The 22,806-nt window shown below is 40.5% G+C and overlaps 1 protein-coding gene and 1 pseudogene across 1 annotated transcript in view; one reads left to right on the forward strand and one right to left on the reverse strand.

Annotated features, from left to right (window-relative positions):
• LOC111148098 (mutS homolog 2) overlaps positions 1–22,806 on the forward strand; it is a 76,466-nt gene that overhangs the window by 16,918 nt on the left and 36,742 nt on the right. The window contains exons 6-7 of the mRNA XM_022504500.1: positions 615–748; positions 13,129–13,328. Coding sequence (XP_022360208.1) covers positions 615–748; positions 13,129–13,328 — 334 coding nt within the window. The remainder of the gene's footprint in view (positions 1–614; positions 749–13,128; positions 13,329–22,806) is intronic.
• Positions 5,757–5,933, reverse strand: LOC111148099 (annotated as a pseudogene).

Raw genomic sequence — 22,806 nt, forward strand, 5'->3', positions numbered from 1 at the left:
ATCCAAGACTTTCAATGGGCTTTTTCTGGCCATTAGTCCCAGTTCCCCAGAGATGGGTTAGAATGACAAAATGGGAATTTTGTTTTTTAAGATTTTTATTTATTTACATGAGAGAGAGAGAGCGCACGAGCATGAGCACAAGCAGGGCAGAGGGAGAGACACACAGAATTTCTAGCAGATTCCCCGCTGATCAGGGAGCCTGATGCAGGACTCGGTCCCAGGACCCTGAGATCATGACCTGAGCTGAAGGTAGACATTTAACTGATGCGCCACCCAGGCGTCCCAAAATGGGACAGTATTTAAAGTGAGGTCACCACACTTTGGAGGTCATAAAAGAATGGAAATGGGAAGTGCTAGGTTAAACAAAGGATGGCATCTAAGAAGCTACTGCTTTGACTATGTGGATTCAAAATACTCAGGTGCTGCAGTATAGACTGACATCCAGCCTGACAGTGATCCAGCTGAGGAAGAGGAACCTTTGTGCAAATTTCTCATTTAGTATTTGAAGAATATTCGTGTTCTTATTTCTAAAATTCTTTAATTATTTTTCATGGCACAGTAAGGTTTTTACTAATGAGCATGCCATTCTTCCTGCTTTGTTTTTTGTTTGCTAGGGTTCTGTTGAAGATACTACTGGCTCTCAGTCTCTGGCTGCACTGCTGAATAAATGCAAAACCCCTCAGGGACAAAGACTGGTCAACCAGTGGATTAAGCAGCCTCTCCTGGATAAGAACAGAATAGAAGAGAGGTATATTTCTCATGTATACTCCTATAAGCTTTAAGTAACTTCTAATTACTCCAGGATTATGCCACTTACTCTAATATGCAAATTTGCTCCTATATTTTAGCATCCGACTGCACAGAGAGCTACCTACGTAGTAGTACAGTAGTAATGACTCAGATTGATAGAATAAATTAGTTTATTAATTACTGGTTTTTTTTTCCACTATAAAAAAAGTAAGGTTTTATTATGAAGATGGATGGATAGTGTTTCAAACCATGAACTTGGGAACCTGGGTATCTTGGTTCAAATTATGGCTCTCCCAGTTATTAGCTGTGTCATCTTGAGTAAGTTACTTAACCTCAGTGTTGTAGTTTCTTCTTTTAAAATGACAATAATAACCTCTTAATAGGGTTGTTATGAAGACTAGATGATTTAATATAAATACATTAAGTACTTTGAAGAAGATCTAGTACATAGGAAGCACTTACTCAATTATTTTAGAAAGGTTTTAAGAGTGTCTAAGCATGTATTTCCGAAAATCTCTAAAATTCAGGAAACGAAAGAAAAAGTTTTATAATCCTGCCACCTGAATATGATTAGTATTTGGGTATATTTATTTTTATCTTTTGTTTTAGATAGGAGTTTTAAGATTTTTCAGTGAAGTATAATGTCCATAAGAGCACAAATCCTAAGTGTGCAGCTCAGTGGATTTTCACAAAGTGAGCAACACTTTGGTGTAACAACAGATCAAGAAACAACATGACTAGCATCCCTAGTAACTCTCCTGGATTCTCCTGCTAGTTACTATCCCTCCTCATTTCAGAAGCGATTAATGTCCTTCAAACATTATGGATTAGTTTTGCCTGTTTTTGAACTTTATTTTTATTTTATTTTATTTATTTATTTATTTATTTTTAAGATTTTAAGAGAGAGAGTGCATGTGGGTGGGGGAGGGGCAGAGGGAGAAGGGAAAGAGCATCCGAAGCAAGCTGCTGTAAGCATAGAACTGGCTGCTGGGTTCCATCTCAAGACCCTGAAATATGATCTGAGCTTGAAACCAAGAGTTGGGTATTTAGCCAACTGAGCTGCCCAGGTGCTCCATGAACTTTATATAAATGGTATCATTTTATATGGTGGACTCTTACATTAGTCCTTTTTTTAAGGTCATAGTTGTAAGGGTGCCTAGGTGGCTCAGTCAGTTAAAGGTCGGGTCATAATCTCATACACCGTAGGATTGAGTCCCTCTTCGGGTTCTGGCATTGGGTTTCCGGCTCAGTGGGGAATCTGCTTGAGGATTCTCTCCCTCTGCCTTTCCCCAAACTTGTGTGCACATGTTCTCTCTCTCTCTAAAATGAATACATAAATCTTTTTTTAAAAAAATCATAAATCCTAATATAGTTTTGCGCCCCAATTTTTCCCCACTTCTGCTTATATTATCATAAACATTTTTTACCATTGCTGTTTTATCTTCATATTCAGTGTTTTAAATTTTTAATTACATTATATTTTATTGACGAGATGTACTTTATTTTACCTTTCTCAATAATTAGGCTATTTTTTTTTTCTTTTATTTGTCAGAGAGCACACAAGCAGGGAAGCAGCAGGCAGAGGGAGAAGCAGGCTTCCCACTGAGCAAAGGCTTGATCCCAGTACCCTGGGATCATGACCTGAGCCAAAGGCAGAAGCTTAACTGAGCCACCCAGGCATCCCTGGGCTCTTTCTAATGGTCTTATTTTGTACCTAATGTTTTCCATTTGGTAAATTAAATTGCGTTGCCAGAATTGGTAAAAGATTTATTTTTATGGCTATCATGTCAAATCATTCAAGAATTTATTGAATACCTACTGAATACTGATGATACACGAAAGCACAATGATCTCTTCAGTATTTGGGTTGTTTCCAGGCAGACATAAAGTAGTTGGTCGGTGTTTTAAGACACCCTGCACATAACTGCTAAGCTCATTTTGTTAATCCTGTGCATTCTAAAGAGGCTTACAATAAAAATAACTCAGGAGGTTAGTGATTTGTGGGAGTGCTGGTATTTTATTGAAAATGCAGAATTAGAGATGCTAAGATGACTTTCTGAAGTCAGGTTTGTTGGGTAAGAAGAGTTGGATTTAGTAATTTAAGATAAATAGGAAGGATTAGATATTTGCAAGTCACCAAGGTGGTTTACAATTTTTAATTTTAATTACCTGTGAATAAGTAATAACATTTAGATGTGTCAAAATTCAAACAGAGCAGAGGGATTTATAGTGATAATTCTCCTATTCTTATCCTCCAGTTCCCTGGGACCTCTTCCTCAGAGCCTCTCTGATGTAAAGCTCCAGGGACACATTTCTTTTTCCTTAAATATTTTAATTATTAGAAAGAGAGCAAGCAAGCTCGAGTTGGGGGAGGAGCAAAGGGAAAGAGACTAGCAGACCCCCTGCCGAGCTTGATCCTAGGCTTGATCCGAGCTTGATCCTAGGATCAAGACCCAACATGGGTCTTGATCCTAGGACACTGGGTCATAACCAGAGCCCAAGTCACAAGTCATGCTCAACCAACTGAGCCACCCAGACGCCCCAGTGACACATTTCTTATTGTACCCTTTGTGAATTGCCACCATTGCCCTGGGAGCAGCCAGTCTTTTTTTTTTTTAAAGAAAAACTAGGTAATTTAACACTCAAGCTCTAAGTCATTGGTTATATTTTTGACTTTGGTCTTGTGGGAACAGAGCAAGTGTCAGTGGTCCCCTTCTGGCTTAACAACTAGAGCACGTATGTAATTAGACTCTTCTGATACCTGGGATGAGAATAACAAATTACTTAGACAGTAAGATAGCAAAATTAAGAGTTTTTTTAGGGGGTAAATAAAGGGTTTTTTCCCCGCAGACATTGCAGTAACTTCCAAAATCTGGTAGTCTAAAAAGATTTATTAATTAGAAATAACACTTGTGAGGAGAGCTTTGTGAATCAATATGATCTGGTGTTCTCTACCTGTGAGATGAGAAGACATACTTTCTCTTCTTTATCTTGGTGAGAATTTTTTTGTTTGCCAGCAAGTAGGAAAGCCCTTGGTTTTCAAGACTAAATGCTAAAATTCCACAGAGTAGATAGATAAAGTTATACTCCTCATTCAGGTGCTTGTTTGGATAGTCTTCTTGTTTTATCTCCCTTTCTTCACTCTGCCTGCTCTGCTACCTCAGGTTTACACTTTCCAGGGGCATCAGGGCAAATCTCCTGTCTCCCTCTTCGAGCATTTAGGATTGATCTTTTTCAGGGTAACAGTGAAATCAAGTTTTTTGTTTCTTACTGTCATTATCTAGGGGTGATTTCCGGAAGAGTAAATAGTGGGAATCTGTAAGTGAAGAGTTAATTTACTTTTATTTTTTAAGTAAACTCTAATGCCAACATTGGGTTTGAACTCATGACCCTGAGATCAAGAGTTGCACACCAGGCACCCAAGAGTTAATTTTAAATTATGTTGCTGTGGGTGAATTCTGTTAAGTAGAGCAAAAATTTCTCTTTCTTCTGTTTTCATTAGAGCAGAGGTAGATGCGACTAGATCTTTGAGTGTGGTATATACATTTATAAAGGACAGTAGCTCAGTTAATAACTTTAGGAATAATGATGAAAATGGGATTACTCTTAGATTATTGTCAAGCTATTAGAAGGTGGAGGGTGATAAGACTGGTATCTACTTTGTGCCTGGCATTTTGCAAGCATCTCAGATTCATCTGCTGTAATGTGGTGGAGACTGGATTTAAAGGCAGGCTGGCCTGACTACAGAGCCCATGTGCTTAATTGCTGCACTGTATTTATTACTTCTGTCAGTGATACTTAATTTGATCCAAATTGGACTCTTTTTTTTTTAATGTAAATACATTTTTAATGTGAAGAGGCATAAAATTTCTTTTACAACTTGTCATATATCTGTCATGTAATGTCAGATGCACCTGTAATCCCCTAAGATAAGTAGGATTTTTTTTTTAAGGTTTATTTATTTATTTATTTATTTGATAGAGGGTTCACAAGTAGGCAGAGAGGCAGAGAGAGAGAGAGGAGGAAGCAGGTTCCCTGCTGAGCAGAGAGCCCAATGCAGGGCTCGATAATGACCTGAGCCGAAGGCAGAGGCTTTAACCCACTGAGCCACCCAGGCGCCCTGTTAAGTAGGATTCTTTTGAGGGAAAAGAGCCAAATTGAAGACACTATTAAGGAAAAACATTCATACTAGATTATGAATTCTATGGAAGATAAAGGCCATTATTTTACATATTTTTAAACTCCATAGTTCCTGACAGGGTTCTCAGAATATAGTTTCTTAGTTAATGAGTGATAAATTGGTTTACTGATTAAATTAATAATTACGGAGCTGCCTGACAATAGTATAAAATAAATGGATAGTTCAGGAGTAACTGGCTTCTGAGCTTTAATGACTTTAAAACAACATAGTTTAGTACCAAATGTTTAAACACCCATTATAATTGCTAAACTGTGAAATCAGCATTATTTATGTCTGATCAGCTATACAAAACTTGAATTTTCTTTAGAAAAGAGTAGAAATTCCAAAGAATAAAGGAGAGACTACTAATTAAAGGTCACATTTACTAATCTAGCACTATAATTCCAGTCTTAGGCTGTCTCAAGTGGCTGGAAGGTGTAAGGGATGAGGTGGGGAAGTTGGAAAAGGGTGGGGTTTTTTTTGTTTGTTTTTTGTTTTTTTTTTTAAGATTTATTTATTTGACACAGAGAGAGAGAGATCACAAGTAGGCAGAGAGGCAGGCAGAGAGAAATACAAGCAAGCTCCCTGCTGGGCAGAGAGCCTGATGCGGGGCTCAATCCCAGGACCCTGAGATCATGACCTGAGCCAAAGGCAGAGGTTTAACCCACTGAGCCACCTGGGTGCCCCCAGAAAAGGGTGGTTCTTAACTTGTGGCCCCATCTGTGCTCTCAGGCAATGCGGGATATAACAGGAAAATTGTTGAGGCTGGAATTTAAAACAAAAACTTTTGGTTCAGATGGTAAGGAAGCCCTCAAGAACAGCAGAATCAGTATATCCAGAAGGCAGTGCTGGAGTCCACCACATGAGCGAGGGGGTTTCTTCTTGGCATCCAAGTCCTTTTTAGTTTCTTCTAGTTTTTAAGCCAGGTTTGGTATGTCATAGTTCTGAGCAGATACATTCTAGTCACATTGCCAAGAGTAAATCCAAGCAGGAACTGCAGCATGGTGTCGGCGAGGAGAAGCACGAAGGGCAGCTGCAGCTCGGTGGGCTGGTCCAAGCCTGCCTCTCTCTCCCAAATTGGACTTTAATATCAGAAATGGAACATATTATTTTGGCTTTTATTTAAGTAATATCCACGGAATGGCTTTATCTGTTGTCATGCTCATGTTTCCATTCACTAAAACCTGTTTGCACTGAGACTACAAATACTTTTTATTTTTAGCTAGTGGCTTAAATACTTTTGTTTTCAGTGAGAATGGTAAGTTATTACCTTTTAGGAGTGAGTATCTATGGTGGGGTTTTTTTTTTTTTTTTTGGGTTTTTTTTTTTGTTTTTGGTTTTTTTTGTACTTCAGCAAACAATCAGCTTAGAAATTATAATAAGAACTCAGTCCACCCTTTGCTTCATTGCTTCCAAGAGAGCAAGATGGGTCACTTTCCTGGAGTCATCTAAAAAAAAACAAATTGTCAGGGGGCACCTGGCTGGCTTAGTCAGTAGAGTGTGCAACTTTTGATCTCAGGGTCATGAGTTCAAGCCCCGTGTCAGGGGTAGAGCTTACTTTAAAAAAAAAAAGGGGGGGGGGCTGGGTGGCTCAATGGGTTAAAGCCTCTGCCTTCGGCTCGGGTCATCGTCCCAGGGTCCTGGGATCGAGCCTTGAGTCGGGCTCTCTGCTCAGCAGGGAGCCTGCCTCCTCCTCCTCCTCCTCCTCCTCCTCCTCCTCCTCTCTCTCTGCCTGCCTCTCTGCCTACTTGTGATCTGTCTGTCAAATAAATAAAAATCTTTAATAAAAAAAAAAATTTAAAACATGATTCTTTCTTACTAATGTTTTGATAAGTCAGTTCATTGAGGGTTAAAAAGCAGCTATTCTAGAATTAATAGGAAAGTGCTCAGTGCACACTAAAGAAATGGCCTAACTACTGGAACTGTAATAGTCCTATAAGATAATTAACATCAGTAGGATGGAGCCCCTGTGACGGGGCTGCTGGAGAACTGATACCAGATGTCAGAAGAACAATTTGTGTACTGCCTTTATGATGCTGTCATGTTTCTGGATCAGACTTTTCCCATTATCTGAGGTTAGCTTAGCTGCTTGTCAGGCTAGAATCACCCCAGCATGCTCCTGAGAGGGAACCATGGGAGCCTAGATTAAGTCCTTGTGAGTCTGTGCACAGGACTCCGATGATGGATTCTTCCTTGTGTCCTCCAGGTGCTGCAAGGTGGCATCGGTTCCACCTGTGGTCCCCTACTCTGCCCCAGGCCCAGAGTGTGTCTCCTCTTATTTTTTTTTTACGTGACAAATTACAGTGCCGAATCCAAAATTTTTCACTTTTCTGGAAAACCTTCAGCTTACTCCTGCCTCTAAGCAGATCATTTCCTTCTTAATCCTTATAATCTCAAAATGTATCTGTATTTTCAGTCTTACTCCCTGGCTCTTTGTCAGAAGAAGAAACAGTGCTTTTTCCTTTCCAAAGCCAACCTTTTCATTTTACCTTTTTTTTTTTTAAGTAGAGAGCACTCTAGCCTTTTTTTTTTTAAGATTTTATTTTTTTTTTGACAGAGACACAGCAAGAGAGGGAACACAAGCAGGGGGAGTGGGAGTGGGAGAGGGAGAAGCAGGCTTCTGGCTGAGCAGGGAACCCAAAGCAGGGCTTGATCCCAGGACCCTGGGATCATGACCTAGCCCGAAGGCAGCTGCTTAACCAACTGAGCCACCCAGGCGCCCCTTCATTTTACCTTTGGACATAGTTTTTTCCTGTTATTTCTCTGCTTCAGTTTTCCAGTGTATCCTGTTTTACTTTTCTCCCTTCAAGTCTCTGCTGTGGCCTCCTATCCCAAGTAGTCCCCCCAAGTCCTATCTCTCTAAATCCCAACTGTTCAAAATATAGGCCAATAAAATGCCCCAAAGTGAAGTTTTCTCGCTCCCATAGGAATCCTTGATTTCTTATCCATATCGCATTTCATTACATTTTGTATCTCACTTGTTAATCAGCCTGAACTGTAAGATGGAGCATATCCTTCTCCACTAGATTGAATAATTCTTAAAAGCATGTTCCTCTCTTTATATCTTGCTATGCTCTTTTTCTTTTAATCTTCTCAGGCCTAGCAGAATACACATCAGACATGCAAGAACAGGTAAGAGACTCAGAAATTTATGATTGTAGTCTTTAAGGACCACATTTGTTCTCAGCCATATAAATATGCTGTTGTGTAATTCTAGTCAGCTGTTCTTACAGTAAGAGATCAGAAATGCTAGTTTTGAAAAAAAAAATTTTTTTTTAATTATTAGAGAGAGTCATGGGTCAGGGGAGGGGCAAAGGGAGAGAATCTGTCAAGCAGACCCCACACTGAGCACAGAGCCCCACAACCTATGAAATCAGACCTGAACTGAAAGCAAGAGTCAGACGCTTACCTGACCAAGCCACCCAGGCATCCCTCTAAGAAAGGACCAGAATGTGGGTTTTTTAGAATACCAGAACTTTCATGATTTATTCTGTTTGAATTTTAGGGATGAATTGACCCTTAAAATTTTTTTATTCTAGTCAGTTTGCAAACCAATGGGTTAAATTGTGTACAGCTGAGTAATTTTATTGAGTAGGATTGACAGGTATATTGTGTTATGCCAGCAGTAACTTTGGAGCTTCTCAGATTCTGATTTAAGAGTGGCATTATCATAGAAACAGCAGAGTAGTCCTTTTTAAAAACTTATTAGCCAGTACATAAACTGACACTGTAATTATTTCTGAAATGGCATACTGAACAGTCTTGTGAAACTAGCAATTTATTGAGCTTTTTTTAAAAATTGAGCTTTTAATGATACCTGGACCAAAGATTGAGGGGCTGTGTAGATTGCCTTATACTGTATGTTTTAGAAGCTGTTTTATTCCCTTGCTGTCTTATTTCTAACAGTTCTACTGGAACTGTATGCTCTTGAATGGTATTGATTATTTTTTAAGAACACAGGGTTTGCTTTAAGTATTTCTTTGGGGAAGGGGACATCACACTTCTACTGAAGTAAGAGAAACAGTTTTATATTCCAGAGGTCTTTTTTTTTTTTTTTTTTTAATATGTCTATCATGCCATGAATTCGTAGGGAATGGGTTCCATCAGCTTGGGCTCTTTTCTGTTTGTGCTTAAAAAGTGTGCTTCTCGGGGCGCCTGGGTGGCTCAGTGGGTTAAGCCGCTGCCTTCGGCTCAGGTCATGATCTCAGGGTCCTGGGATCGAGTCCCGCATCGGGCTCTCTGCTCAGCGGGGAGCCTGCTTCCCTCTCTCTCTCTCTCTCTCTCTCTCTCTCTCTCTCTCTCTGCCTGCCTCTCTGTCTACTTGTGATCTCTCTCTGTCAAATAAATAAATAAAATCTTTAAAAAAAAAAAAGTGTGCTTCTCTGCATGGAGCAGGCTGGTGCGTCAGTTGGACCCTGGTACCTCTCTCTCGGCTTCCTTTTTCTCTCATCATTCTCCTTCACAGGTTTGGGAAACCGAGTGCTTAATATACCCAGTACATATGCTAATTCTCTTGGCAAGAATCTTGCCCTTAACTTGTTTGCAACAATGCTAACAGCATACTGAATAACACTATAGACTCTTCGAGTTTTGCCATGGTAATGTTTGTGGGGTGTTAACTTTTCGAACAGCGCCATTCCCCTGATGTCTATACAGTGTCATCATCATCTTGCTTGTAGATGTTCCTGTCTGTGTCCAAAGGACCACATGTTATCCAAAGGCCTAGAGAATATAGTGTGTGCCCCTCTCCCTTTGTGTTGGTCATTTTGGTGGATTACAGGGCTGAAAGATGGTGTTGATGACTTAGGACCTATTCCCTGGTCAGTTTGAGAGGAAACAGTGATAAAATAGTTGAAATAGGGAAGAAACATGCAAAGATTCCTTTTTTTTTTTTTTTTTTAAAGATTTATTTATTAGCACAAGCACAAGTGGGGGTTAGGGAGGGGCAGAGGGAGAGAGAGAATCTCAAGCAGACTCCCTGCTGAGTGTGGAGCCCCATGAGGGACTCAGTCCTACGACGCTGAGATCATGACCTGGACTGAAACCAAGGGTTATATACTTAACCAACTGAGCCACCCAGGGACCCCTGGAAGATTCTTTTTTTTTTTTTTTTTTTTTTTCCCCCCCCTCATTTAAAAATTTTTTTTTTTTAATAAACATAATGTATTTTTTCCCCAGGGGTACAGGTCTGTGAATCGCCAGGTCTACACATTTCACAGCACTCACCATAGCACACACTCTCCCCAATGTCCATAACCCCACCACCCCCCTGGAAGATTCTTAATCAGAAATACCCTCTCTGTGGATTCTTACATTTACCTGAGAGTGGCTTAAGGATATGGAAGTTGTAGGAAAAGAAGGAAAAAAAAAGAAAGATCGGGGGTTGGTCAGCCAACCATCAGGTTTCTTTCATCCTTTCCTCAACCCATTGTGTCACCTTCCCCACTTCATCATGAGAACTCAAGGATTTCTTGTGATTGTTAGGACTCAGACTTTATCAAACTGTGGGTGCCTGAGGAGCTTGTAGAAATTTCACCTCCAGGAATATTGTACTATCCACCCCCAAGTGACTTCCATGCTGGTGATCTTGAATCAGACTTAGAGATGCCCAGTTAGAGCCAGAGGCTTAGGTAGGAACCCTCAAATTTGCTTTATTGGGTTATGGGACTTGACTGCATCTATCTGCTCAAGTTCTGTTTTGTTGTTTAAACCTAGAGTACAAGGCATGGGAGTTTTTTCTGGAGTAGTAAGTGCCTGAAGTGTTCTGGATGTTTCTTTGTAGCCCCAGGAGCTGGTACACATTATAATACCAGCTTGGTAGCAGATTTCTCCCCTCTAATTTGACATTTGCCACGGTGCTTATATCTGCTGCCAGTTGCCTAGAAATTATCTTGACATTTCTTTTTTTTTTTTTTTTTAATCTTGACATTTCTATAGAATTTTAGTTACTTTTCTCTTTTCATCTTTTAAAAAGTGGATTTTTATTGAAGTTTCTTGAAGCTTTGGTTCTCAACCTGGGGTAAGGGGACATGTGGCAGTGCCTGGAGACATTTTGGGTTGTCACCAGGGTGTCATGTAGAATTCAGAGAAACTGTTAAAGAGCTTGGAATTGTTTAGCCTAAATGTCAGTATTTTTTGAGGTTCAGAAATCTTGTCTATGTGATTACTCGGTGGGGGGCAGCATAGTTTTCCCCTCATATAATATGGTGGGTTAACATTTTGATGATGGAGGAGTTGTAAATGCTGATGGAGAGGTCAGTAATAAGTTAAGAAACTTAGAAAGCTGATTCCTTTCCTTGTGTGATTTGAGGGTTAATTTACTGCTCTTCTAGTTTACAGATATAAGGAAATGGTTCATACATAGCCTTCTGAACCTAATACCATTTGCTATGCTCATGGTGATTTTCCTTGCCCTTTTTTTTTTTTTAAAGTAGGTTCCACATCCAACGTGTGGCTCGAACTCATGACCCCAAGATCAAGAGTTGAATGCTCTACCAATTGAGACAGCCAGGCGCCCCCACCCTACCTTTGATTACTAAAATTTACTTTTCGGTTATGTGTTTGTGTGTGTGTGTGTGTTACTGCCATAACATATACAGTGTAGCTTTTCACACTGCAAGTTGTGACCCAGTAGTAGGTTATGAAATTAGTCTAGTGGGTGAAAACTAGCATTTTTTTGATAAGTTAAATATGCGAGAAAAATAACAGTACAGGGGCGCCTGGGTGGCTCAGTGGGTTAAAGCCTCTTCCTTCGGCTCTGGTCATGATCCCAGGGCCCTGGGATCGAGCCTCGCGTCGGGCTCTCTGCTCAGCAGGGAGCCTGCTTCCCCCGCCCCCCCCGCCTGCCTCTCTGCTTACTTGTGATCTCTGTCTGTCAAATAAATAAATAAAATCTTTAAAAAAAAAAAAAGAAAAATAACAGTACATTACTTACAGTAAGAGTAATAAGTATTGTTTGTGAAGCCTATTTTAGTTATATATTGTGGGGAAGGAAAATCTCTTTTTTCCTACTACCCTCAGGTTCTCTGGCTGGGGCCCTGTGAATTAGAGACTGACAAAAGACAGATTAGTAAGAGAAAAACAAACTGAAGTTTATGCTTATACATGGGAGCACTCAGAGATGAGTAACTCCAGGGTTGATGAGAAGAATTTGGGCATATATAGCATCTTAGCAAAGGATTAATAGATTTTCAGAGACAAGACAAAGGACAAGGATTTTGAGTTCCTAGGGCTGCAAATTATGCGGAGCTAATGGTAGATAAAGGCTAAAATTTGTTGTGTAGATAACTCTGGTCCCATTTCCAGGCTGATAAGGGTCCAGAGTTGTGGTTAACTTTTGTCCTTTCTGGTAAAGAGAGAAGGGAGAGGACATCTGTAAGTTTATATCCTGCTTTTGGGCAAATAGGGAAAAGGCAGAGGGCTTTTTCTTTTTGCTTCTTAATTGTTGTCACCTCAGCTCTAAAGTGGCAAGTTTTGAGGTGTTGTATTATACCTCCTACAATATCTATATGCATGTGCTGTCATGATGTAAAAACATTTTTTTTCCCCCGCATTCTCCCCACCCCAAAACATATCTTGCTGTGAGTTACAAGGAAGAAAATGGAAAGCTGTGGATTCCAATTAAATGCAAAAAGACAGTATGAGCTGCATGCTTTATAGGTCTTGGAACAGGCCAAGATTTTATATATTGACTTTAGGGAAGCAATAAACTTATTTCAGTTTTTTAATTAGAAATTTTTGGCTTTGTACTGTCATAAGGTAATTTTAGAATGCATTCTGAAAATTTATAAGACCTTCTGATAAAATAAGTATTATATTTGGCAACATTCTTGAATTGTAATTGTTTTATTGAAGATCATTGTTTACATGTGCACTAATGTGTCAGTAACAACAGTGTCTCAATAATAAAATTCTTCGGTTTAAGAAAAGGCAATTTGATGAAAGGCAAATGAAACTGGGTATGTATTAGTATTTTCTGATATTATTTAATGTTAGTTTGGTTATTAACTAATCAGAAACTGCTTTCATCACAGTATGTGGAGCTTTTCATCCTCTCTAAGAAGCGTACATCTCAGGATAGATTCAGGCTTCCTGCGTGGAATTTTTTAGTTCATTTTGTTGATTCTTATGCACCTAGTAGACAGATGTTAATATTACACTGAAATATTTAAGATTAATTCCAGTGCAATTTATTTCAGACTGAATTTAGTGGAGGCTTTTGTAGAAGATGCAGAATTGAGGCAGAGTTTACAAGAAGATTTACTTCGTCGATTCCCAGATCTTAACCGACTTGCCAAGAAATTTCAGAGACAAGCAGCAAACTTACAAGATTGTTACCGACTGTATCAGGGTATAAATCAACTCCCTAACGTTATTCGGGCTCTGGAAAAATATGAAGGTAACAATGATTTTGTTTTTATTTTCCTTCACTCTCAATATACTTAGCAAATGTGCTGTCCTTCTAAAGTTGGGTTTGTATTGACCTATAGCTATGTTGCAGAAGTCGGAATCATGAGACAACATTGCATTTTTGCTTTTTAGTAGTGAATATAGGGGGTAACTAGATTTATTGCGTTAGCAGTGGCAGTTGAACAGGGTTCAATTGCTAAAGACTCGCAGGACCCAAAACGACATTGCTTTTAAATCTATAGTTTATCAAAGGAGAAAGGTACAGTCTAGCAGCAACACCAAAGGAAGTATAATGCATCACAGCCAAAGTCTCACAGCAGGCGGCCAGGGAGGTCCGGGGTCACTAGCTCCTATTGTCTTTCCTTTTTTTAAGATTTTATTTGAGAGAGAGGGAGAGAGCAATAGAGAGCATAGGGGAGGAGAGGAAGAAGCAGGGTCTCTGCTGAGCAAGGAGGTCATGTGGGGCTCCAGCCTAGGACTTTGAGATCACAGCCCAAGCTGAAGGCAGCTGCTTAACCAGCCTAGCCACCCAGGTGCCCTAAGACAGGGTTTTGGTGATCGAACAGTTGACATCAAAGTTAACTTACCGGAGTAAAGTATGAAAAGTCACATAGTAGTCAATCAGTATGGTATTGGTGGATAAAATCAGCTTTCTTTTACAAGCGTTGTTTTTAATTTTGTGAACGTAAGTACTAAATTATTTGTTGCAGAAAGTTATATGAAATTATATGTCTAATACATAAAGCATTTTAAGTTTCAGAGTTAAAAATCACCATCCCTTAGAACTGTTAAACCTTCCAGTATTATGAGAAAGCTTTTTCTGCAGACAGACTTAAAAAACTCGACTCTATGATCACAGGATATAAATAAGCATAGATTTAATTTTATGGTAGCCTTTTCACTTAATTATCTAGCAAAGCATGAAAAGATACCTTAAGCACTTACCTTCAGTACCAGTGTATAAAGAGTATTCCCATTCTAGTAGCCAAGGCTCCTCTTTAGACTGATGACACTTAAAAGCCCTTGCATTTTGTTCCACCAAAGTGGAATTAAAGAAAATGGGTCTTACCCTATGCCCACATTTCTTTAGTGTGGCTTAGGTTGCCATTTACCCTCCCTGTGCTTCAGTTTCCTCATCCAATAAAAGAAGATCTTTTACTCTGGTGCTTTTCTGATTCCATGTGCTCTGGCTCCATTCCAGCAGGGTCAACTGGGAGCGCAAGGGGACTGACCGGTAGCAAGGCTATAATAATCCGATTTCCAGGGGCGCCTGGGTGGCTCAGTGGGTTGAGCCGCTGCCTTCGGCTCGGGTCATGATCTCAGAGTTCTGGGATCGAGCCCCGCCCCGCATCGGGCTCTCTGCTCGGTGGGGAGCCTGCTTCCTCCTCTCTCTCTGCCTGCCTCTCTGCCTACTTGTGATCTCTCTGTCAAATAAATAAATAAAATCTTAAAAAAAAAATAATAATCCGATTTCCATGGAGATAGGCTTTTTAAACAATTAATTCACCCTTATCCTCATATATCAGCTGTTTTGAACCTCTTCTCTCCTACATCTCTTCCTTTCTATGGGAAAAAAAAAATCTTTGTTCCTGTGTCCTCTTTTTCACTTTCTGTTCCCACCCAAGTTTCTGAAAGCCTACATTTCCATCTTCCATTTGCTCAGCTTGCCTTGCCTTAGCAATTTGCTAAGTTACTTATTGCTGCTGAATCCAGCAAGCACGGTCTAGTCATTATCTTATCAGCCTTCACTGCTGAGTTTGACTGTTTTTTTCTTTCCAGGTTTATTGAGCTATAACTAACATACAACATAGTGTAAGTTTAGGTGTGCAACATGATTTGAAATATGTATGTATTGTGAAATAATTACAATTAGCTCAGTTAACATCTGTGACCTCACATAGTTTTTTGTCTCGGTGTTGAACTTTTTTTTTTAAAGATTTTTGTTCATTTGACAGAGCACAAGCAGGGGGAGTGGCAGGCAGAGAGTGGGAGAAGCAGGCTCTCTGCAGATCAGGGAGCCCAATGTGGTGCTCAGTCCCAGGACCCTGGGATCATGACCTGAGCCAAAGGCAGATGTTTAACTGACTAAGCTACCCAGGTGCCCCTTGTGTTGAGAGCTTTTAAGATCTAATCTCTTAGAGATTTCAAATATTATATAATGCAGTATTTTTTAACTATAAGTCACCATGCTGTATGTTATTATATCCCCAGAACTTAAATCTTATAACTGGAAGTTTGTACCTTTTTTTTTTTTTTTTAAGATTTTATTTATTTGACAGAGAGAGAGAGATCACAAGTAGGCAGAGAGGCAGGCAGAGAGAGAGAGAGAGAGAGAGAGAGAGGGAAGCAGGCTCCCCGCTGAGCAGAGAGCCTGATGTGGGGCTCGATCCCAGGACCCCGAGATCATGACCTGAGCTGAAGGCAGAGGCTTTAACCCACTGAGCCACCCAGGCACCCCAGAAGTTTGTACCTTTTGAAGACCGTCTCCCATTTCCCCACCCCCAGCTGCTGGGAAACACCATTCTTGTGTATTTCTGTGAGATTAATATTATTAGATTCCATATATAAGTGAGATGATAAGTGACTTTCTCTGCCTGATTTATTTCACTTAGCGTAATGCCCTCAGGGTCCACCATGTTGTACAAATGGCAGGATTTCCTTTTTTTTTTTTTTAATGGCTGAATAATCCATTGTATATATGCACCACACTGAGCCACCCAGGCGCCCCAATGCTGGGACTTTTGCATGCGTTCTAAGAAGCTTCTTGACAGTTTATACAAGATTTTGCATATTTGTATTTTTTCTGGGAAGAGGTCTGTAGCTTTCATCAGATATTCAAAAACATTTGTAAAACTCCCCTCCCCACAAGAGAAAGGATAAAAAATACTGCTGTGCACATTCTTTGGGGAATCTTTCTCATTCCCTGAAATAAGCACAGAAGCTAGGAATTGAGCTTAAGAGTAGCTTGGCTGTCCTCCTCCTGCATATGTGTGGGTGGCTCAGTGTACTCCAGAGTTTTGCAATGGGTCAATGATTTCCTACTTTGGGGGGGTTACACTTAAGTTATATATACCTGTAAGAGAACATAACATTTATCTAAATCAAAAGCTTCACATTATCAGTTTGGCAAATGATGTTTGCTTTATGATACTTGAAGTCACCCAGCCTAGAGAATATTAGAAAAGGAAGACTGTTCCAGGTGTTGTGGTGCTAAGAGCTATGTTCTTTTCTCTCTCTCTCTCTCTCTCTTTTTTTTTTTTTTTAAAGATTTTATTTATTTGTTTGACAGACAGAGATCACAAGTAGACAGAGAGGCAGGCAGAGAGAGAGGAGGAAGCAGGCTCCCCACTGAGCAGAGAGCCCAACGCGGGGCTCGATCCCAGGACCCTGAGATCACGACCCGAGCCGAAGGCAGCGGCTTAACCCACTGAGCCACCCAGGCGCCCCTCTCTCTCTTTTTTAAATGATTTTATTTGTCTCTTTATGAGAGAGAGTACAAGTAGCGGAGTGGCAGGGAGAGGGAGAAACAGGCTCGGTACTGAGCAAGGAGCCTCCTATGGGACTCAATCCCAGGACCCTGGGATCATGACCTGAGCTGAAGGCAGATGCTTAACCAGCTAAGCCACCCAGGCACCCCTCTTTTCATTCTATAAGAAACTTTGGATGGGGCACCTGGGCGGCTCAGTCAGTTAAGTGTCTGCCTTCGGCTTAGGTCAAGATCCCATGATTCTGGGATGAAGCCCCTTGTAGGGCTCCCTGCTCAGTGGGGAGTCTGCTTCTGCCCCTCCCTTGCTGTGCTTTCTCTCTCTCTCTTGCTTACCTTATCTCTGTGAAATAAATAAAAATCTAAAAAAAAAAAAAAAGAAAGAAAAGAAACATTGGAGATGCCAGGTGTGCCCTAGTCATTAGGAACCTAACTAATCCGAATTTTTCTTAAAAACAACAGAATGGAGCCTCCTGGCTGGCACAGTCAGTGGAGCATACGACTATTGATTTCGGGGTTGGGAGTTTGAGCCACATGTTGGGTGCAAAAAAAAAAAAAAAAAAAAAGGCAGGCATGGCATTTTGCTGAGTTCCGAGTAGCTCTTTAGCCTACTGATTGATTTCATGGAGAAAGCCAAAACTGAGGCTAACTTCTGGGGAAAATAAACCAAATGCACTGTCCTTAAAGACTTTTTATTTATTACTTATTTAAGAGAGAGAGAGAGAAGGCACAAGCAACAGGGAGGGGCAGAGGGAGAAGGAGAAGTAGACTCCCCGCTGGGCAGGGAGCCTGATGCGGGGCTCAGTCCCAGGACCCTGAGATCATGACCTGAGCGGAAAGCAGATGCTTAACCCACTGAGCCACCCAGGTGCCCATGCATTGTCCTTAAAAGTAGAATCATAGGGCACCTGGGTGACTCAGTGGGTTAAAGCCTCTGCCTTCAGCTCAGGTCATGATCTCAGGATCCTGGGATCGAGCCCCGCATCGGGCTCTCTGCTCGGCAGGGAGCCTGCTTCCTCCTCTCTCTGCCTGCTTCTCTGCCTGCTTCTCTGCCTGCGTGTGATCTCTGTCAAATAAATAAATAAAAATCTTAAAAAAAGTAGAATCATAATATAAGAAAATTCTTTCTATGGGCATCTGGGTGGCTCAGTGGGTTAAGTGTGCAACTCTTGGTTTTTGGCTCAGGTCATGATCTCAGGGTCATGAGATCAAACTCCAAGCCATCTATGAAGTGCTGTGTGTGGAGCCTATTTGAAATTGTGTCCCTCTGCCCAAGCCCATCCCCATGTGCACTCCTTTTTAGTATATTATATATTGCTAGAAGTTGAGTATGTTCTCCTGCTTTGTTTTTGGCTTTCATTTAAGTCTAGGTTTAAAGTTATTTTAACATTATTCCTGAAAAAAATAAAAGTAAGTTCAGAGACAGCAGGGGGCAGCAACAGTCTAGAAAGCCGACTTACATCGAGTGCTAGAAACTCTACTCTGAATCATCTTTCTCCTCTAAGAAATAGTTTTTTGAAAAGTATACTTGGTTTCTATTATTCCTTGTAGCTTTTAAAATTAAAACGTTGAGGCAAAACCTAAAATAATGGTGTTGTGCATTTAGGGAAATCTCTGATAGTGCTTAAAACAACTCTAAATATCGAGATTATTTTATTGATAAGTTTTATTCTAACAGCCATCACACTGAGGCGCATAACTTTTTCTCTTCCCATATCCAATTAATCATGTTTCTGTTTAATTACTTCTTAAAAAACTCATATTTGCTCCTTTCCTATGGTTTGTGCATCCTACTCAGTGAACCCATAGTAATGTTTCCCATCTGATTGTGTCATTTCTTCCCTTTCAGTTCAGAACACAGTAATTGCTTCCTCTGACCTGTAGGACCAGAGGGGTCTGGTCTGAATTTTAACAGCAAGTAATTATTTACTGACAAATTTCTTTAACAAGAAGGTTATGCTCATTTACAGTTCTAGTCACAGGGTTGTTTTGTTTGTTTGTTTTTTGAGATTTTATCCATTCATTTGATATAAGAGCACAAGGAGGGGGAGCAGCAGGCAGCGCAAGAGGAAGAAGCAGACTCCCTGCTGAGCAGGGAGCCCGACGTGGGGCTCCATCCCAGGATCCTGGGATCATGACCTGAGCCGAAGTCAGATACTTACCTGACTGAGCCACCCAGGCGCCCCTCCAGTCATAAGATTAATGAGAAAATCTTATACGCTCACAAGCACTATTTGCTTTTTATTGTGGTGGTTAGTTAGTATGTTTTAGTGGTTAGTATATCTTGTTGGAAATGTTTAGTGGGAGCTGGGTGTAAGATCATTTGGATGGAAGGACAGAGATACAGTCCAAGATGCAGTCTATTGGTCCAAGAATATATACCAAAAGAAAAAGAATTAGAAAATTGCTATAAGTGATGGGTGAGAGAAAGTAAAAATAATCTTATGAAATTGGGACAGTAAAGGAAAACTCAGTTTATTCCTGTCTTTTCCTCCTGTGAGTCTTTCTCCTGTGTCTCTCCTTTGTTGTCACACAGAGCCCTGTGCTTCAATCTCTAGGTGTGTGGAACTTTTCCCTCCATACCAATGTTTTGAGACACCAGCTGGGTATTCTGCAATGTAACTTAGCTCTGACGTTATCTACCTGGAGATCGCACCACGTCCCACAGGTTAAGGGCATAGTTCCACAAGTTACCTGTTACAAGCTGGGGTTGTCACCTGTTCTTTTGACCCAACTGGCTATAGATCAAAGGTTCCTCTGATACCCACTCCTTGGATTTGATTAATTTGTTAGAGCAGCTCACAGAAGTCAGGGAAACAAATTCACCAGTTTCATTAAAGGATACAGATGAACAGCCAGATGAAGAGATACATAGGACCAGGTCTGGGAGGGGCAGAAGATACTGTCCTTGGTTTGGGTTGTGTTTGCTCAACTTCGAACCTCTCTGAACTCCCTGTTGCTGATATTTTATGGGGCTTCCTCAGGCATGCTCAATTGTTACCTCCATTTCTAGTCCCTCTCCTGTCCCTGGAGAATGAAGGGGTAGAGCAAAAGTTCTAGAAGTCACCCCTTTTATTTTAGGTAAACTCTGCCCCAATGTTGGGCCCAAATTCATAGCCCCATGATCAAGAGTTGCTTGCTTTACTGATAGCCAGGCAGGAGCCCTTAGAAATCACCCTTTTTGAATAAGAGATGCTCCTAGTGTTTTTTTTTTAAGATTTTATTTATTTATTTGACAGAGATCACAAGTAGACAGAGAGGCAGGCAGAGAGAGAGAGAGAGGGAAGCAGGCTCCCTGCTGAGCAGAGAGCCCGATTCGGGACTCGATCCCAGGACCCTGAGATCATGACCTGAGCCGAAGGCAGCGGCTTAACCCACTGAGCCACCCAGGCGCCCTAGTGTTCTTAATACTTAGGAAATTACAAGGGTTTATAGGAGTTCTGTGCCTGCATGATGAGTATATTTTCTATTATCTCACAGGGACTGCTAGCACAAATGTAAAATGATACTCAAATATCAGTGGAATCCAAAGAAAAAATCATTGTAGGAAAGAAAAGTACTATTTTGTCAAAATGACAGTAGTAATAAAGGAAAATGAGGGGTGGTGTCAGAGAAAGTACTACTTGCAAGTGGGGGAACTGAGACAACTGGCTGTGCTTAACAAAAGGGATGACGTGGCTGGAGAAACAGACAAGAGAGGATGAGTGAAGGAAGTGGCGGGGGCCATGAGGAAGCACGAGAGGCCCATACTGCAGAGTGGCTGACATCAGGGAAAGAAGAGCAGAGATGGCCTTGTGCCCAGGGTCATCATTCAGAGTGGTTTAATTACTTAGCCATTTTACCATGATTCACCTGCACTTCTGCTTCTCTTGCTTCTTCGTTTAATTTGGGAATTTGTTGGCTCCAGCCTCATATTTGTGTGAACACTTAAACTTTCATTAGGAGTATCTTACCCTCATCTTTTCCACTTACCTGGACTTTTTTTTTTTAATTTTTTAAAAGATTTTATTTATTTATTTGAGAGAGAGTGAGCATGAGCAGGGGGAAGGGGAGAGGGAGAAGGAGAAGGAGACTCCCCGCTGAGCAGGGAGCCTGATATGGGGCTCAGTCCCAGGACTCAGGGACCATGACCAGAGCCGAAGGTAGATGCCTCACTGACTGAGCCACCCAGGTGCCCCTGACCTGGACTTTTAAATACATATCATAAATACATTAAAGGGGTCAGGTGAAGTTTAATAGTGCTTAGTCAATCTTCAAGATTGAAATTAATAATACAAAGAATTTATGTAAAATTAGTCAAGGAAATGTAGGCATAGAATATATGTTTAAATCTTTGTTAATTGAAACTGATGTCTTTTTATTACCATTTACCAAAATACTTAATAGAATAAAATGTTAATGCCAACTGTGTAATTAATTTAGACTTCAGGTTGATTTTCGTAGTCATGGACTATTTGAACATTCTGATGTAGCAGACTTGTGACTAGTGCCAGGCCTCGACTCTGAGGTTAGTGTCAGTGGGGCATGGCTAAGGAGGCACTTCTATCTGCTCTCCAGAACTAGACTAGAGTTTGTTTTGATTTTAGTGTTACTTGCTCATCTAACTTAATTAGCAGTCACAGAGTGGTTTTTTTTTTTTTAAGTTAAATTTTTTTTTAATATCAGTATAGTTGACACACAATGATACATTAGTTTTAAGGATACAGTATAGTAACTCAGCAACTCTGTTTGCTGTTAGGCTGTGCTCACAGTAGAGCCACAGTCTTTCACCCTGAACCCTATGACAGTACCATTGACTAGATTCCCTATACTGTATGTTTCATCCCTGTGACTTACGCATTCTGTAACTGGACACCTGTATCTCCTGCTCCCCTTTACCCATCTCCCCACTTTCCACCCCTCTGGCAACCATCAGCTTGTTCTCAGTATTTATGGGTCTTTTTCTGCTTTTTGCTTGTTTATTCTTTTGTTTTTTAGATTCCATATATGAGTGAAATCATATGATACTTGTTTTTCTCAGTCTGACTTACTTCAGTTAGCATAATACCCTCTCAATCCATCCATGTTGTCACAAATAGCAGGATCAATGACTGAATGATATAATCAGTGTGTATGTGTATGTGTATATACCACCTCTTCTTTACTCATTCATCTGTCAGTGGACACTTAGGTTGCTTCCATATCTTGGTTATTGTAAATAATGTAGTAAATGGAAAGGTACGTGTATCTTTTTCAAATTAGTATTTTTGTTTTCTTTGGGTAAAAAAATACCCAGTAGTGGAATTACTGGATCATGTAGTATTTCTGTTTTTAATTTTTTGAGGAGCCTCCATACTGTTTTCCACAGTGGCTGCACCAGTTTACATTCCCACCAACAGAGTGTAAAGGTACCTTTTCCTCCATATCCTCACTAACATTCATTATTTCTTGTGTTATTTATTCTAGCCATTTTTTGGGTGTAAGGTGATATTTCACTGTGGTTTTGATTTGCATTTCCCTGATGATTAATGATACTGAGCATTTTTTCATGTGTCTGGTTGGCCATTTCTATGTCTTCTTTGTAAAAGTGTCTATTTAGGTCCTCTGCCCATTTTTTAAAAATTACTTTTATTAACATAAAATGTATTATTTGCCCCAGGAGTACAGGTCTGTGAATCATCAGGCTTACACATTTCATAGCACTCACCATAGCACATACCCTCCCCAATGTCCATAACCCAACCACCCTCTCCCTACTTCCCCACCCCCCAGCAACCCTCAGTTTGTTTTGTGAGATTAAGAGTCTCTTAATGGTTTGTCTCCCTCCCAATCCCATCTTGTTTCATTTTTTCCTTCCCTACCCCCCACGACGCCCCGCACTGCCTCTCAAATTCCTTATATCAGAGAGATCATATGATAATTGTCTTTCTCTGATGACATATTTCGGTCAGTATAATACCCTCTAGTTGCATCCGCGTTGTTGCAAATGGCAAGATTTCATTTC

This window comes from Enhydra lutris, unplaced genomic scaffold (assembly GCF_002288905.1).
Source record: "Enhydra lutris kenyoni isolate GAN:26980312 unplaced genomic scaffold, ASM228890v2 scaffoldscaffold18, whole genome shotgun sequence".
NCBI classification, from domain to species: Eukaryota; Metazoa; Chordata; class Mammalia; order Carnivora; family Mustelidae; genus Enhydra; species Enhydra lutris.